At 47.8% G+C, this 16,701-nt stretch overlaps 1 protein-coding gene across 9 annotated transcripts in view; it reads right to left on the minus strand.

The window, feature by feature from the left end:
• The window catches only part of AAK1 (AP2 associated kinase 1), a 105,848-nt gene that overhangs the window by 17,895 nt on the left and 71,252 nt on the right, over positions 1-16,701 (minus strand). For 4 of the 9 annotated variants that reach the window (XM_082229810.1, XM_082229811.1, XM_082229809.1 and 1 more), the window contains 4 exons: positions 10,775-10,876; positions 7,816-7,917; positions 7,051-7,161; positions 2,856-2,960 (listed from right to left, as the gene is read on the minus strand). The exons of 2 other annotated variants lie outside the window; for them this stretch is intronic. In XM_082229810.1, coding sequence (XP_082085936.1) covers positions 2,856-2,960; positions 7,051-7,161; positions 7,816-7,917; positions 10,775-10,876 — 420 coding nt within the window. The remainder of the gene's footprint in view (positions 1-2,855; positions 2,961-7,050; positions 7,162-7,815; positions 7,918-10,774; positions 10,877-16,701) is intronic. 3 more of the 9 variants (XM_082229812.1, XM_082229813.1, XM_082229814.1) reach the window with 3 other exon arrangements.

Below are 16,701 nucleotides of genomic sequence, written 5' to 3' on the forward strand. Positions count from 1 at the left end.
GAAGAGAGATTCCAACAACCAAATGTCTCAGCTGCTCCCTTCTAAAAAGTTAAGTCAGCCAGCAGCGGCTCTGCCTGTGGCATTGCACTCCTGATACAGATGTCAACAGGAGAACTAACTTTATCTTTAAGTGTGGCAGCACCTACACTTCAAAACTCTCTGCCGATAGAAGTCAGGCAGGTGTCTGCTAAAAACGTTTTTGTTTAGACAAGCCTGTCCAGAAAGTCGATGCTAGTTTTAATCTGAACTTGGTCTATTTTTGTTTTAACCTTTTCAAAGTTTTAAATTATTGTTGGTTTTTCTTATTGATAATTTTATTGAGGTTTGTTTGCTTTTACAGTCAAGCAGTGTATAGATTACATGAAATAAGTAAACAGAATAAATGGAGGGCCAGGGGCTTAGATCTAGAGCTCCTCCCTCTCTAAGCAACCTCATCTAGTCTCCTCTTCCATAGGATGATTATACAACAGTGTTAAGGAAATATTAGAGCAAGAATCTGTTACCAGGCAGGGCTCCATGACAAAAATTGAGAGGGGGAGTCCTGTGCACATGGACCATGGGACAAAGGGGGAAAGGCAATTTCAAGAGTTGTGGAGCACCAAATTCTTATTCAACAGGGAGCATCTATGTCTTCCCATGGAGGTCTCAATGTTACGCATGTCTTATCAAAAGATGCCCCTGCCCCTTTTCAGCTGCTCATGGTCTACATCCTGCGTTTTCTCTGCACAGCCGCTTTGGTAAGGTAAAGGGACCCCTGACCATTACGTCCAGTCGTGACTGACTCTGGGGTTGCGGCACTCTATAAAGTGCGGCACCCACTTTATTGGGTGTGGGAGCCGGCGTACAGCTTCCGGGTCATGTGGCCAGCATTACTAAGCTCCTTCTGGCAAACCAGAGCAGCGCATGGAAACGCCATTTACCTTCCCGCCCGAGTGGTACCTATTTATCTACTTGCACTTTGACGTGCTTTCGAACTGCTGGGTTGGCAGGAGCAGGGACCGAGCAACGGAAGCTCACCCCGTCACGGGGATTCGAACTGCCGACCTTCTGATCGGCAAGTCCTAGGCTCTGTGGTTTAACCCACAGTACCACCCGCATTCCTTTATGACAGAATGTTCAACTTCAGCCCAGCACCCCAATACACTCTCTAGCTTTAAGGTGTGTTGTGTTTTAGAATACAGTGGTACCCCGCAAGACGAACGCCTCGCGAGACGAAAAACTCGCAAAACGAAAGGTTTTTTCGTTTTCGAGTTGCCTCGCAAGACGAATTTCCCTATGGGCTTGCTTCGCAAAACGAAGCTTGCCCCGGGGACAGCGGGTCTTCTCTTTTGAAGCAAGGGGCTGCGGGGAGATAGCAATCTCCCTGCAGCCCCTTGCTGCAAAAGACGTCCGGGGGAAGCGGGGAAGCGAAGCGCTTCGCTTCCCGCTGCCCCCGGACCTCTTTTGAAGCAAGGGGCTGGGGGGAGATCGCGATCTCCCTGCAGCCCCTTGCTGCAAAAGACGTCGGGGGAAGCGGGGAAGCGAAGCGCTTCGCTTCCCCGCTTCCCCCGACGTCTTTTGCAGCAAGGGGCTGCGGGGAGATGGCTTCTCCCGGTGCTCCGAAGCCGGGCGGGGGGGCAGGGGACACCTCCCGCCGCAGTGGGGACACCTTTTGAAGGCAGGCGGGGGGGAGCAAAGACTTTGGCCCCCCGCCCGCCTTCAGAAGAGGTCCAGGACCTCTTCTGAAGGCTGGCGGGGGGCAAAAGTCTTTGTCCCCCCTGCCTGCCTTCCCAGGGGCTTTTAAATCGCCCCGGACAGCGGAGAAGTCCTCCGCTGTCCGGGGCGATTTTAAAATGCTGCCCGCCAGCATTTTAAGATCGCCCGGACAGCGGAGAAGTCCTCCGCTGTCCCGGGGTTTTTTTAAATGCTGGGGGTGGAATGAAAAGCCCTTGTCCCCCCCCCCAGCCTTCAGAAGAGGTCCGGGGACAGACTGTCCCCGGACCTGGTCTGAAGGCGGTTTCCCTAGGAACGCATTAATTGATTTTCAATGCATTCCTATGGGAAACCGTGCATCGCAAGACGAAAAAACCGCAAGACGAAGAGACTTGCGGAACGAATTAATTTCGTCTTGCGAGGCACCACTGTATAACTCTGTGCTGTTGGGCCTATATGAAACTCCCGGTCAAAAATCAGGATGGCAGTCCGTGGGAGAGAGGGGATGTGAATCCAATGGGTCACCTGGCCAAGAGGCCCTACCCCTTGATTCCTTCCACCACAAATCATCAAGCTTGTATTATAGCTATTCCCAGCAGTGAACTCTGGGTCAGGATTCAAAGACCCTCAGGATTAGTTCCATGGGCACAAGGTGGGTGGTTGTCTCCTAATCATGTTACATTGCAAGCTGCTTTTTAAACCAAGAGGGCGTGGTAGTGGAAGGAGCCGTAGAGTAGTGATGGAAATCAACTGTTAATCTCCTTGGGTTGGTATAGGCCCCTGGTGGAAGCCTAACCAAATCCTGAATACTGGAATTTGGTTCTAAATCACAAGGGTCCTTTGGAGATTATTAGAGGTAGTTCCCCCCACCCATTTACGATCAGGAGATTTGGGACAGTAACACTATTATGCCAGATTCCAAAATAATTTTCTTATTACTCAAGATGTTGGGATGCTCACCTCTCCTCAATGTGTCCTTGTCACAACAAGTGGGAACTGAAAGGAGCCCAGCGCTGCCAAGACTATGGAAGCTGAAGAAGACTAGGCTCAGGCATGGAGACCCTGCAAGCCTTGAGCCTCAGGTTTAGTTTCAGGCCATACATGCTACCACAAAGAAAGACACTGCCTTAAAATCTCAAGTCACCCCCAGTCTGCCTGCTTACCTTGTGAATTTTTGGATATCAACACAGGGATGGGGTCAAACTCGTCTCCTGCCACCTTTTCAGAGCCCTCAGGGACATCGAAGCCAGAGATCAGGTTAGTATCTTCTGCAGCACGATGGGAGGAGGGGTGGAAGTTTTAAAAAGGAGCAAAAAGATAGAGCAGAGAAAGCGGGTTAGAAACCACCAAAACAACATTAGCTGCATGTGTTTTGTTGCAAAGAAGGATTAGCGGACGGAGAGTCTTCCCCAACCTGCCATGTCTTCCAGCTGTTTGGGTCGAAAAACTCCCATCACAGTCCCAAACAGCTGGAGGACACACCAGGCGAGCAAAGGCAAGGTTGGAAGGTGGAGCTTTAAATTGTTATGAGTTAAAAAGGAGAGTGAGGTATAAACATGAAAAATAAACAGAAGCAGCAGCAGTGGCAGCAGCAGAGGCAGTTTTGTGAGAAAGAAAGCAGCCAGGCTGCATTAGATAGTTAGCAACGTTCCCAGGGACCTGATCTCACAAGGCACGAGAAAAGGCAGTGAAGAGAGAGACAAGCCCAAGCCCTGGTTCAGATGAGTCAACGCTCTGCTCCACCAAGAGGGTGGGGGCCTCTGGTAGACTTATTATTATAATTTTGTAAAGAATTTATATACCACCCTACACCCAGAGGTCTCAGGGTGGTTCACAGAATGCAGACTCATGGTGGGATCACCGTTTGTGAAGGCAGACATGGTCTACCACCCCCTTCGAGATGCCACAGTTGTGGAAAACAGGGCTCCTCCTCCAAGCCACGAGCTCAGTGATATTCCCACATGCTCCCAAGACACTCGCAGTGGAGGGCAAGGGGTTATTTCAGGCTGGCCCAGAGCTGTCAGGTGTGGTTTCAGTTCTGGGACAGATTTTGACAAGAGATCCCTTCAAGTCACTTTTGAAAAGTGGCAAACCCCCAGCAAAAGCAGCTGCCACTTAGTAGTCCTGCAACAGCAGAGCTTCCTAGTGGCGTAAGGTGATGCTAGAAGAAACTCAGCATACCAGCTTCAGACAGTTTGCGTGCGTGCGTGCGCGCGCGCACACCCCCCCCCCAAGAGTAAGGCAACTTCTCCAAGGAATCAATCTGCTTTCAGAGTGCTACTGACTGGAAGAAATGCAACATCTGTAACATCCCCCCCAACTTGTAAACAAAGATTGTTAATTTCTACCTCCACCAAGAGGATGCCAGAAAATGAACTGGACTTCTTTTAGAGATGGGGAAGCTCCAGATATTCTACAGCTCTCAGCACCCCCAACTATGGACCATGCTAGCTGGGTTGAGTGAGTTGGAATCCAACAACATCTGGAGGACCACAGATAGACCCATCCCCTGCCTTATTTTGCTTATTTTGAAATTAAGCAGATCACCTTTCCCACTCATGTCATACACTTTCGCTTCTTCCCACACCCAGATTCCAACATAGAGAACAACAGAATCCTAACTAACCCTAACTAAGCTCATCTGCTGCCAAGCCTGGTCTGAGGGGCCTGTAGTAATTTACAAAGCCCTGAACAACTTAGGTCCAGGGTGCCCTAAGGGCCACTTAAACCCTTCTATCCCATCTTGATCACAGAGATTATCTGCAAGAGCATTGTTGGTCATCCTGCAAGCTGTCAAGGCTCATCTGACAGCAATTCAAAACAGAACATTGTCCTGTGGAACACCCTGCCACTAGAGATTCAGCAGGTGCCTTCTGAGTCAATCTTTAAACACCTGCGGAAAACTCTTCTATTCTGCCAGGCTAATGTTGGGAATTAACAAGACATCTTTCCATAATGGCTAGTTGATGGTCTCCAATTTTCATTCTTTTGTTATATATAGAGACTATTGTCCAACGCCCTGCAATGAAGGAACCACAACTAAAGAATCCCTGACAAATGGCCATTTAATCCTTGTTTAAAAACCTCCACCACCTTCTGAGGTTAGCTGTTATACTAGCAAACAGCTCCTATCCTCAGAAACCTCATTCTAATGTTTAGAACAAGCTAGAACTGTAAATCACTCTTCGTTACTTACTCCAGTGGAAGCAATACGGATCCGTTCCTGTTGCACTTGCTCACTGCACATCCAGCTACGGATAAAACATAAAACTGGTCTCTTGCTCATAACGATTTCCTTTGTGGCTCATGCTTCATTATTCCCAGGAAAAGATGCTGATGTACTAGAACTCCAGGCAGATGTAGCCCATACCAAGAGGAGTATTTTTATTGCTGCTTGGTGGGCAAAGCTCACCTGGGCCACATGCAGGCAGTGTGGAGTGAGCCAGGAACTAAGAGCTGTGACGGCAAAGAGCCCCACAACGAGGCAAGAGCAGAGAACAAGCCAGGGGTAAAAAAAGCCAGGCCAGAAACACAAGATGCGCTGGAGCTCCAGTAGATCTGGTCACTCAAGGGAATGGGGCATAGCTCAGCCGCAGGGCAGCCTCTTTGAACATAGAAGGTCCCAGGTTCCATCTTCAGCATATGTGCCAACTCTATGGGGCGGAGGACAGCTCAGCTCCCCTCCCCAAGGTATGCAGTGATGGGGCTGACCCCCCCAAAAAAAAATCTTGAAGGGGTGGGCCTTGCCAGGCCTCCCTGCAGCGACGGAGGGCCTCACTGGGCCTCGTGGTATCCTTCCAACACTTGTGACATCACATGGGGGTGTTGCACGTGTGATGTCACGTGCATGCGACGAGCCCCCCCCCCCATTGTTGCGCGGCACTTGGTGCCTCTGATCCTCAGCATCTCCATATAGGGCTGGGAGCTGCTGCGAGTCAGCACAGGCAATTCTGGACAGGCTAGTGGTCTGACTCTGTATAAGGCAGCTTACTATGTTCACTTCAAGCAAGGCTCAGCTTGGAAAGAAGTCCTTATATCCCTTCCTGCCCAACACAGAGCCAATGGCCAGCCTGGGCTGGGGAGGTGGGGCCAGGCCAGATTTGGAAAGCTCATTCCCAAAGGCCGGAAGCTACATTGCGAAACCCACATGGCAGTGGTCAGCCGTTCCTAAAGCGCTGCATATGTGCCAAGAGGACAATTAATTTATTTAGTGCTAGCCATGTGCATCCAGGGCATGTATCACCATCATTATTATTTGTTAAATGTATTAGTTGCTTTTGTGTCATGGCGACCCAGAGCAAACCCACACACATGAAGACTGGGGAGGGAGGTGACACATTAAAATATCCCACCCTCTCTAAAAGGTCATAAGTAGCTAAAAGCAAAAGGCCCAGTTAAAAAGGAATCTTTTTGCCTGGCGCCTGAAGATATGCAACGATGCCTCCCCAGGGAGAGCATTCCGCAAGCAGGGAGCCACCACTGAAAAGACCCTGCTCTTTACTGGGGAACACAAGCAAAAGATGCTGAGAAGCAACATCTGACACAACCAAGTGGCGCACAGGCACGCAGCCCTCGATATCAGATTACACCCTAAGGATTCAACTGCCAGAGGTTTACAGCTGCTCGCCTCTGTTGGTGGGCCTGCCCCACAAGCAGCTTACATTTAGAGAGTGAGGATGGAGAGACCAGAGGAAGAGAAAGAACTCCACAGGCAAGCGCTGAAGGAACGCCAGCAATTTTGAAGCCCATATTTCAGACCAGGCTGGGCAAATTCCCAACTTCGCACCTCAACCTGTCTGAGCTGCAGTTCCCACCATCTCCAGGCAGCACAGCAGAGCTCCTGTCAGCTTGAGAATCATATGGCCAGGCTGTCCCAGGCTGATGGAAGTTGCGGCCCAAAACATTTGGAAGGCACCAGGTTGGGAGTGGTTGAAATAGTGTGTTGCTCACTTCCTATGAGCCCAACTTGCAGCTCAAACACTTGGCCACTAAGCTGCATCAACTGTGAAAGAGCTATGACAAAAATGTTCGTGGAAGAAGGAAGTTTTGCACTGTGATCTGAAGAGAAAGGAAGAGGAAGGGCGTGCCAACGTAGGGGTTCACCCCCATCCAGCCCCCAGAAACTCATGTTAAGAGATCACACTGGACCCAGGAAAGAAGAAATGAAGGCATTGTCATTTGGCACACAAAAATAATTTGGAATTAACAGGATCCTGCTAACTGAACCACCATCCTGCCTTGGCACACAGGGACCACCACAGCTTTCAACACAGATGCTTCCACCACTTTCATGTTGCACATTTCTCACATTCCCCAACCTCCTCTCCCATTTGTACACAACACTTAAAGGTACTTTACCTTTGTGAGCTTGGGTTGAAACGGCTAAAGGAGCAAACTCATCCAGAAGGTCAGCGGCAGGATTAGAAAGCAGAGAGCAGTCAAGCAGGGAGTCCTCCCCAGTGACAGAATCTGATCGTCCCCCGGTTAGCAAGCAAGAAAACAGTACAGAGAAGAGGAGGTTAGCAGTCACACCTGGCAAGCTGTCTGCTTGCAACTCATCCTGAGCTTGAATGCATCAGTTTTTAAAATCCTAGGCCGAAGTGGGGACAAAATTAGTCGTTTTGAAAGGACTCGGCATATACAAGCAGCCTCTGAACAAATAAATTGATTTCAGGTGGTGTTCTTAAAAATATCAGCTTAAAGGGCTTTGGGAGATGCCTTGCTGCTTATTTAACAGCTCTGGATTTTAAGGAGTTGAAATTCAATGAGATAGGAGGATTACAGTTACAGCACTCTGGGCTGAACTGTAGATGAGACGGATTCTAATCTGTTAGCTCTGTGAGAGCGTGGTGTTGATAATGCCAAGGCTGCAGGTTGCAGAATGTTTAATACTTTGCCTTATTTAAATGTGTAGCATTTGGAGAGAGGTTGTGCATATATATATGCACCCCAGGGAAGGTGTATGGATCTTTTTAAAATTTCAAATTAACACGCTAAAGAAAAGTTCAGCTTGCAGACAATGCCCCAGTGCTGAGAATGTAAGACACAGAAGCCCACCCATTTCTTCATCATGGTGTCACCAGCTTGACATCATGGCCCGCCTGAGCTCAAGCCCCCACCAACCTGCTCTGTTTGAAGCCACAGAGTCTGTCTGCGATGATATATGCTGCGACACAGGAGCCTCAAGGCCCGGGATGAGACTCTCAACTGTTAGTTCAGCTTTTCCTTTCCGAAGGCACAAAGGAACAGAGCAGAAGCCAAAGTTAGGTGAGGTTCAGCAGGGGAAGAAAGGAAGAGAAGGCCATAGCCTGAAACACTAAGCCCTGGACATCCTACTGCAGGCAGAGACATTCCAACACCTGGATTGCCCACTACTAAATGTCAGTTTGGTCCGAGGGTGATTTTCAAAGGGATATTCCCATCGACACAACTGTGCATTCCTGGGCACCCAGGAAAGCACAGAACAAGAAAGGCCCAGCACACTGGTAGACCTCTGCAAGCCCAAACTTCCGAGTGTCAGTGAGGTTCCTTTCCAGACGTACCTCTGACAGCATCAATGCCACAGCCATGGGAGGAGATTCCATGCCCCCTCCAGGATGCAGAATCATGTGGGCAGGGACAACTGCAGGAGTTCTTTCAACCTGACCCTTTGGCCAGGTGAAGATGGTGCAAGCTGCAGGTCCCTGGAGATGCCCTGCCCACTGAGCTGTGGTATTTGGATGTATTCTGCACCGCAGAGCTGCTCTCGTTGCTAGGGATGAGCAGATGGAGCCTGTCAGGCTCACGTTCCTTATTGCCCCCATGTGCTTTCTAACACATGTAGACAAGTCTCAAAAACGGAAGCATGCAGCCCAGACTCCTGTGATTCAGTTTCATTATAAGGCTTGGCTTTAACATGCCATGAAACTTCGGTAGCTGGTTCAATTTCTTCTTCCGGCAAATAGGCAGCTGGAAATAATTTGCTACTTAAAATGCTTAGGAAAGGTCTCTTTAGCTTTCCAAAAGTGTCCAGGATTATGGCATGCATTGAACTGAGAAAAAGATGTGCTTGCAACACTGGTGGCTTAAGTGCACCTTTCAAGATACATTTTGGGAAAAGGAACATCAGGTATATATTTATGGCTATTCCATACATGCAACAGCTGTAAAAACCCCAATTTAATTCTCAGCTTTGTGAAGGGAAGATATAGCACAAGGGAGACCAGAGGATGGACTAGGCCAGCCAGCCAGTCTTGTCTGGGCCCATTCAGGATGCTGTGGGAGCTTAGGTTTGCAAGGGCCAGAGGGTGTTTTGTATCCCGGGCTTTTAAGTCTTTGAGCAAGGGAAAGAATGCGGCAGAGAGAAACTAAAATCTGAGGAGAAAAGCACTGAGGCTCCTCAAGAGCAAGAGAGACCCAGGCACGCCAAACCATTTCTAAGGATGCAAGAAGAAACACAGCAGAAATAGGCGGACGCATCGTTTCAGAGCAGGAAAGTGGGGAGGGGGGGTGAAGTGGATCAGGGATGGGTTAAGTTAGTAGATTGTAGAGAGGAGGGATAAATAGACGGCTCTCTGGATGGAAAGAAGTAGAAAGGGGAGTCTCCCAAGGATCAGTATTGGGACCTGAGCTTTTTAGCTTGCTCATAACCATCTAGAGTTAGGGGTGAGCTGTGAGGTAGCCAAGTTTGCTGACAGTGCTGAATTGCTCAGGCTCTTTAAAATAAAAAGAGATTGCGAAGAGCTGCGAAAGGAACCTCTCCAAACTGAAGAAATGGGCACCAAAATGGCAAATGCAATTCAATGTAAACCAGTGCAAAGTGATGCACGTCAGGGCAAAAAGAATATTAATTTCACTTATAAGCTCATAGGGACTGAACTGTAGGTGAATGACTGGGAACGAGACCTTGGGGGTCATAGAAGATAGCTCAGTGAAGATGTCGACCCCATGTAGGGCAGCTGTGAAAAAGGCAAACTCTGTGCTAGGGATCACCAGGGAAGGAACGGAAGATAAAACTGCCAGTACCATAATACAGTACAATTAAATAAATCTATGGCGTAACTGCATTAGGAATACCCGGTACAGTTCTGGTTGCCTCACCTTGGAAAGGATATTGTAGAGTTGGAAAAGGATCAGAAAAGAGCAACCAAAATGATCAAGGGGATAGATGTTTGGGACTTTTTTGCTTAGGGAAAAGGCGAGTAGGAGACAACAGGCTAGAAGCATATAAAATTATGCATGGTATAGAGAAACAGATTACAATTTGCATTGGCATTCTAGATACTTGCCTAAACTAATATGTTTTTAGCAAGTGTTGATAATAATACAGTGAAGGCACCTGCCTGATATCCACAGGCAGGGAGATCCAGTTCTGCCACACTAAAATTTCAAATTCTTACGAACACTGGACAGGTCTTACGTGGCACCTGTAACAATGCCAGTTTTGCCGATCAAAGAGGTCAGGTGGGTATATATGGAGTAAAGTAATCTCATACTTCTGTTTATCTGAGCTCAGCCCATAATTTGGGTCCCCCCCCCCCTAAGGTGGGGAACCTTTGACTATCCAGAGGCTGCTGAACTACAACTCCCATCATTCTTGGCCATCAACCATGTTTGCTAGCGCCGACTGGAGCTGCAAGTTCAGTAACATCTGAAGAGCCAAAGATTCCCCACATCTGCCCAGTGAATGAGCCTTTCCTGCCCTCCTGTATAATTTGAAGTCCATTCACACCAGGACTCTACCACCCCATTTTTGCTGCACATGTAGATCTGGCCTGAGTTTCCCACTGGGGAAGGATAAAAATGAGAGGAAGAAGTGATAGATTACAGAAAGCGGAGAATTAGTGGAACAAGGGAAGGGGATGGTTTGGCGGTGATGCCCAGGGTGAAGGAACTTCACATGTCTGATTCGCAGACTCAGCCATAGGCTAGTGAATTCCAAACACTGAACAACACCCTATGACCCTCTGTCTCCCAAAGTCACTTTTTGTGGGCTCTGGCTGGCTTGACCTCTGGGCACATGCTTGTCACGGTTCAAAACATGCAATGCCGGTGGGTCAACATGCAGGACAGAACACGCCAGAGAGGCTTTTCAGGATTTTACCATTCACAGCATCAGGGGTGCTACCGAAGGGATCAGCGAGAGGCAGGATATCAGGGAGGAGGAGTGCAGGCTCAGGAGATTTGAGGCCCTCAATCAGTTTTTCTAGCAGGGGAGGGGGAGAGAGCAGGAAATGAGGAAGGAGAGAAGCAGAAAGAAATAAAGCAAAAACCACACAAAAAATTGGTTAAAGCAGAACAGCAGTTGTTCAACAAGGTCAACAACGCACCTAACATTTAGAGGATTTCTATCAGGGTTATTTTCACCAATATATGCATTTAATTGCAGATATGGATCCTTTGGTTAAACATGCAACAACCTGAAAAGTCAGGGCCCTGACATTTAAACAGAAACAAGACCACAGACACTTTTTGTACTTGTTGTAGCCTCCCCAAGGTGCCCCATTTAATTGGCTCATCACAGTGAATGTTCTAGCATCCTTGCACTAAAACATCTTGTTAGCCAGTAGAGAATTAGCCCAGAATTGTTGCTGACTCCTTTTCAAACGCACACACACACACACAACCCAAAGCGCCAAGCTAAACTATACAAATTAATCAATCTGCATTGCCTGTTCCTTTTAGTTTGAGTGTGGTGGGTTTTTGGGGAGACACACTGGATTTTTAAAATGTAGGATTTCAATTAACCTCTTAAGAGTGCTCAGTTTTCTAGGCTCAGTCATACTTGATGATGTCTGGAATATGCTTGGAAGTGGGCATTTAACATAAATGATAGAAGGAGAAAATCAGTAAAGGAATAGGAGGAGGTGTTAGGACTGCAAAAATCTCAATTGGCCACATTTCATCTGAAGTTTCATCTGTTTCGGGAAGCTTTTAATGTTTGATGTTTTAATGTATTTTTAATCCTTTGTTGGAAGCCGCCCAGAGTGGCTGGGGAAGCCCAGCCAGATGGGCGGGGTATAAATAATAAATTATTATTATTATTATTATTATTATTATTATTATTATTATTATTATGAAGCTGCCCCACCACCAGACACACAGCTTTTCTCTCAGCTTATCAACATGGAGAGAAGAAACAGTCCCAGTAAAAAGTACATAATTGGCATTAGTAACTTTCTCCCGCCCTCCCTGACTCCATGTCTTCAGGAATGGGTACCAGCAGGCCACAGCTCAAATGCACTTCTCTGTGTAAGGAGAGCTGCAGAATCCCAAAGGCATTCATGAAACACAGAACCCTGTAAACTGCATGCTCCTGTTTCTGTGCAAGTGCTGTGGTTAGTTCACAAAAACTTTGCAAAACAACCATTCATGGTATTAGCTACATCATAGAAAGATGAGTCACACACCCTACAAATCGTTGCCCCCCCCTTTTATTGCACATGGCCAAAAGAAAAGAATTAATCCTAGTTAATACCTAAGGCCAGGGGTGAATTGTCCAGTGGGATTCCAGTCAGACCTCACCTGGAGCACTGTGTCCAGTTCTGGGCACCACAGTTCAAGAAGGACACTGACAAACTGGAACGTGTCCAGAGGAGGGCAACCAAAATGGTCCAAGGCCTGGAAACGATGCCTTATGAGGAACGGCTAAGGGAGCTGGGCATGTTTAGCCTGGAGAAGAGGAGGTTAAGGGGTGATATGATAGCCATGTTCAAATATATAAAAGGATGTCACATAGAGGAGGGAGAAAGGTTGTTTTCTGCTGCTCCAGAGAAGCGGACACGGAGCAATGGATCCAAACTACAAGAAAGAAGATTCCACCTAAACATTAGGAAGAACTTCCTGACAGTAAGAGCTGTTCGACAGTGGAATTTGCTGCCAAGGAGTGTGGTGGAGTCTCCTACTTTGGAGGTCTTTAAGCAGAGGCTTGACAACCATATGTCAGGAGTGCTCTGATGGTGTTTCCTGCTTGGCAGGGGGTTGGACTCGATGGCCCTTGTGGTCTCTTCCAACTCTATGATTCTATGATTCTGGGCTGTGTACTTTCTGTGGTCTCACTCCCTGGAACGTATAGGGGAAAGTCCTATAGATGTCCCTTCTCCCTCCAAATCTGGCAGGGATGTTTTCAGCAACCTGCATGTTCTGCTACAGCAGTTTTATGGCAGATGTTTGGTTGTGACCTGGGACCTCGTGCCACAGGGGAGCCTTGCCCAACCTGATGCCCTCCAGGTGTACGAAGTACATCTCCCATCAATCCCAGCCAGCATGGCAACCACAGGGGACAGGTTTGGTGCAGCATTTCAGAGCTTCTTGTTTAATTTCAGTGCTTTGCACCATCCCCATAATGTGCACAGAAGCTCCCAAAGTTGATTCGGTGCAGTAAAGCCAGAACCTCCCTTAATTTACACTCAAGCAGAAGCAGGTGCAATTATTGTCTCCAAGATCTCTTGAATATCTGCCATTGCCACACAGTGATAAGTGGCTTGACTTCTCTATTTGGGACTCTCGCATCCCAGAAGCCAACATGATTTCTTTCTCTCTCTTTTGGCCTTTTGTCCCCCAAAGACAAAATGAATTATGCATTATGCAAATTATATTCCTGGAGGACTGCAATTAGTAGATTTGCATGAAGAGGGCTTTGAATCTCTCAACAGCTGTGTGCAAATTTTTCTCTGGCTGATTTGCTGTGTGCATGCACATTTAAGTAACCAGGATCTGTGTGAAAGGGGGGGGGGGAGGGAATCTTAAAATGGACATGGGACTAAAAAAACCAGGCTGGTTCCTCTTTTCCAGCCACTGGTGTAATCCAGCACTAGACCTGAAGCAACAAATTCAAAAAGTGCAGAATTCTAGCCGGAAAGGAAGAATTGGGAGCACATTTTAGAATGTGCTAATTCTCCCTTTGAAGTTAAAGCACCTGACCTCATGTGCACTGACAGGTGGCATGTCCCACTCACTTGCCAAAGCGGCCTGTGGGGTGGGAGACTTTTGGATCCAGCCTGCTGACCAGATTCAGTTCCCCACTCCCTGGTGAATACGACAGCAGCCTTAGCATACAACTTATCTGGGAGTGTGAGCTTAATGGGCTGTGCTTCTGAACAAATGCATACAGTGATATCCTATCAGAGCCAGTGTGATGCTGTGGCCAGAGTAGGACCTGGGCCATGAAGCTCATTTATGGGCGGGGCGGGGCGGGGCTTGGCTGTCAGTCTAACCTATCTCACAGGGTTGTTTATGGAGATTAAATGAGATTAAAGAGGAAGGACCATGTACTCCACCTTGGGCTCCACGGAGAACACGGTGAGATATAAATGCAATAAATAAATAATAATAAAATAAGTGATGTAAAAAACGGCTAAACCAGGTGAGGGTAACCAATGGGCCTCAAACCCTCAGTGAGTTAGGGACTTCACCTACATGTGAAGACAGGCTCTGGCGGATGCGTGGGTCCAACGGTCAAGGACGTGATTTCTGCATGTGCTGTAGAGGGAAGTGAGGGGCAGATGGGGCTCATCAACCTGGGAATTATGAGAATGAAAACTCTGATCCGAAACCTCTGCTGCCTTCTGGGATTCAGGAGAAGAAAAGACTAAGGAGAAAGCCAGGGTGGAGTCCCTAAGGCAGGTGGATGGTGCCTTGTCTGCCTCCTTCCAGCAACTCCTATAGCCAAACTGGTGCCAAACCTATTACAGTGGTGCCTCGCAAGACGAAAGTAATTCGTTCCGCAAGTTTTTTCTTCTTGCAAGTTTTTCGTCTTGCGAAGCACGGTTTCCCATAGGAATGCATTGAAAATCAATCAATGCGTTCCTATGGAGACCGTCCAGGGACAGAGGGGACCTGTTTTAAAGCAAGGGAAGGGGCAGCGGGGAGAATTGCTTCTCCCCGTTGCCGCCCCTTGGTTCAAAAGGGGTCCGGGGACAGAGGGGAAGGCGCGCGCACGCCTTCCCCTCTGTCCCCGGAGATTGCGGGGCTGGCAACGGGGAGAAGCGATCTTCTCCCCGCCGCCCCTTGCTTCAAAAGAGGTCCGGGGTGCAGGGGCAAGCTTTGTTTTGTGCAGCAAGCCCATAGGGAAATTCGTCTTGCGAAGCAACTCGAAAACGAAAAAACCTTTCGTCTTGCGAGTTTTTCGTCTTGCGAGGCGTTTGTCTTACGGGGCACCACTGTACTCGGCTTTCCTTTGGACCACACTAGTAAGACCAAGAGGGGAGTCTTATCATCTGGGCAATCCAGGACCTCCATAAACACTGCCCAGGCTTGAGCCCCAGGGAGGTCATCAGTGCTGCTAGCGGTGTTGTTTGACTTCACCCCTGGAGGTGCACTCCATTGTCTCTCAAGACAGATGAATACCAACAACTACAAGATATAAACAACAACAACACGGGGCTCCTGCTGAGAACAGGGGCTTCCTCTTCCACACAGAGAGAAGGAAAGGCAACAGAAGAAAGTTGTTGCAAGCTCCACCCCTCCTTATTCCCACCGGCTTTCGGGGGCTGCTGCTCCCTTTGTCAGCTTTGCAAAGCAGGTGGAAGTGAGTATTACTTTACCCTTGTGCAAGGTTGCAGTGGGCACGGTTGAGTCAGGTGGAGCTGTTTCAGCAAGTGACCTTGGGGATAAAAATATTTGCTTTTGCCACCTGGACTTCTCTTTTAAAACCACCCCATGCTGTCTGCATGTCCTGGCTAAACATCCAAAAATAAACAAACTGTGCACACGTTACAGCAGGCATCCTTAATTAGGGTGGAAAAAAGAAACTCTCCCAAAATGCAATTCAACCATTATTAATTATCACTTTGAATAATCAAGATGCACAAAACAAAAAACCACCCCATAGGCTTTTTGAGCACGTTACTCACTCTTCAACCATGGAAGGAAAGAAAAGGACAGCTATTTCAATAAAGCACACAGCAGCAGAGTCCTTTTCCTCGGACATCAGCTGGGGAAGAAAAACTATCTAGTAAGAATCCCATCAAACAGCACATTCAGAATACTAGGCTTAAGAGCAGCTTTTGCCAGCCTAGTGCCCTCCATATGTTTTGGGACTACGACGCCCATCAGCCCTAGCCAGCACAGCTGTATAGCACTGCTGCTGATGGGAGAATGACCGTGCTGGCTGGAGCTAATGGGAGTTGCAGTCCAAAACATCTGGAGGGCACCAATTTGGCAAAGGCTGGCTAAAGACCATGGGACCTTTTCCAAGCAGCTGCTCTAGGTGGCTGCCTTGTTTTTAACCTTTGAGGTGTCAACAAACCAACGGGCACATGTTGTTCTCCAAAACAAGTCAATCCCATCTTAGGAGCTCGTTACAAAGGGCGGCTAAAACTGTAGAAGGAGAAAGGAAAGCACATATTTCATGCCTTTTGTCTGTGAAATCCAAACACAGCTCAAGGAAAAAACTGAATCTGGTATCCAGAAAACACGCAATGCTTCTTTTGCACTGCATAAATTATTTTGGGTTTTGCTAGCCTTGGAGGAAGAGCAGAGAAGAACCGTATTTTTCGCTCTATAAGACGCACTTTCCCCCTCCTAAAAAGTAAGGGGAAATGTGTGTGTGTCTTATGGAGCAAATGCAGGCTGCGCAGCTATCCCTGAAGCCAGGAGAGCGAAAAATACGGTAGTTATGCTGTGGGACTTTGGAAATCTACCCATGTGGCTACTAAGATTTCAGCAAGCAGGTCCCCCCCACTATCCTTTCAAGCATATCTATACAGCTTTAAGGACTATTTTAAAAAATTGCTTTGCAGGGCTGGGTGTAGGTGGGGAGATGAAAAGAGATTTTCTAGAAACTAAATTTTGCATATAACAGCTATTGGCCTGATCATCATTCTCACCACTGGTACCTCGTTTCATTTATGTAATAACAGGCATCAGAGAGAAGGGCTTGCAGTTCTGCTATGCTTTCATTTGACTGCAGCATATGTTGTTAAAACAGCAGCCAGAGAATCCCCTCGAAGGCTGTGAATTTAACCACTGACAGTGAAACTATGCTGGACAGGACATGCCAGCCAGCCACCGCCCTTACCTTGCCTTGTG

Source organism: Podarcis vaucheri (assembly GCF_965113315.1).
Source record: "Podarcis vaucheri genome assembly, chromosome: 7".
NCBI lineage: Eukaryota > Metazoa > Chordata > Lepidosauria > Squamata > Lacertidae > Podarcis > Podarcis vaucheri.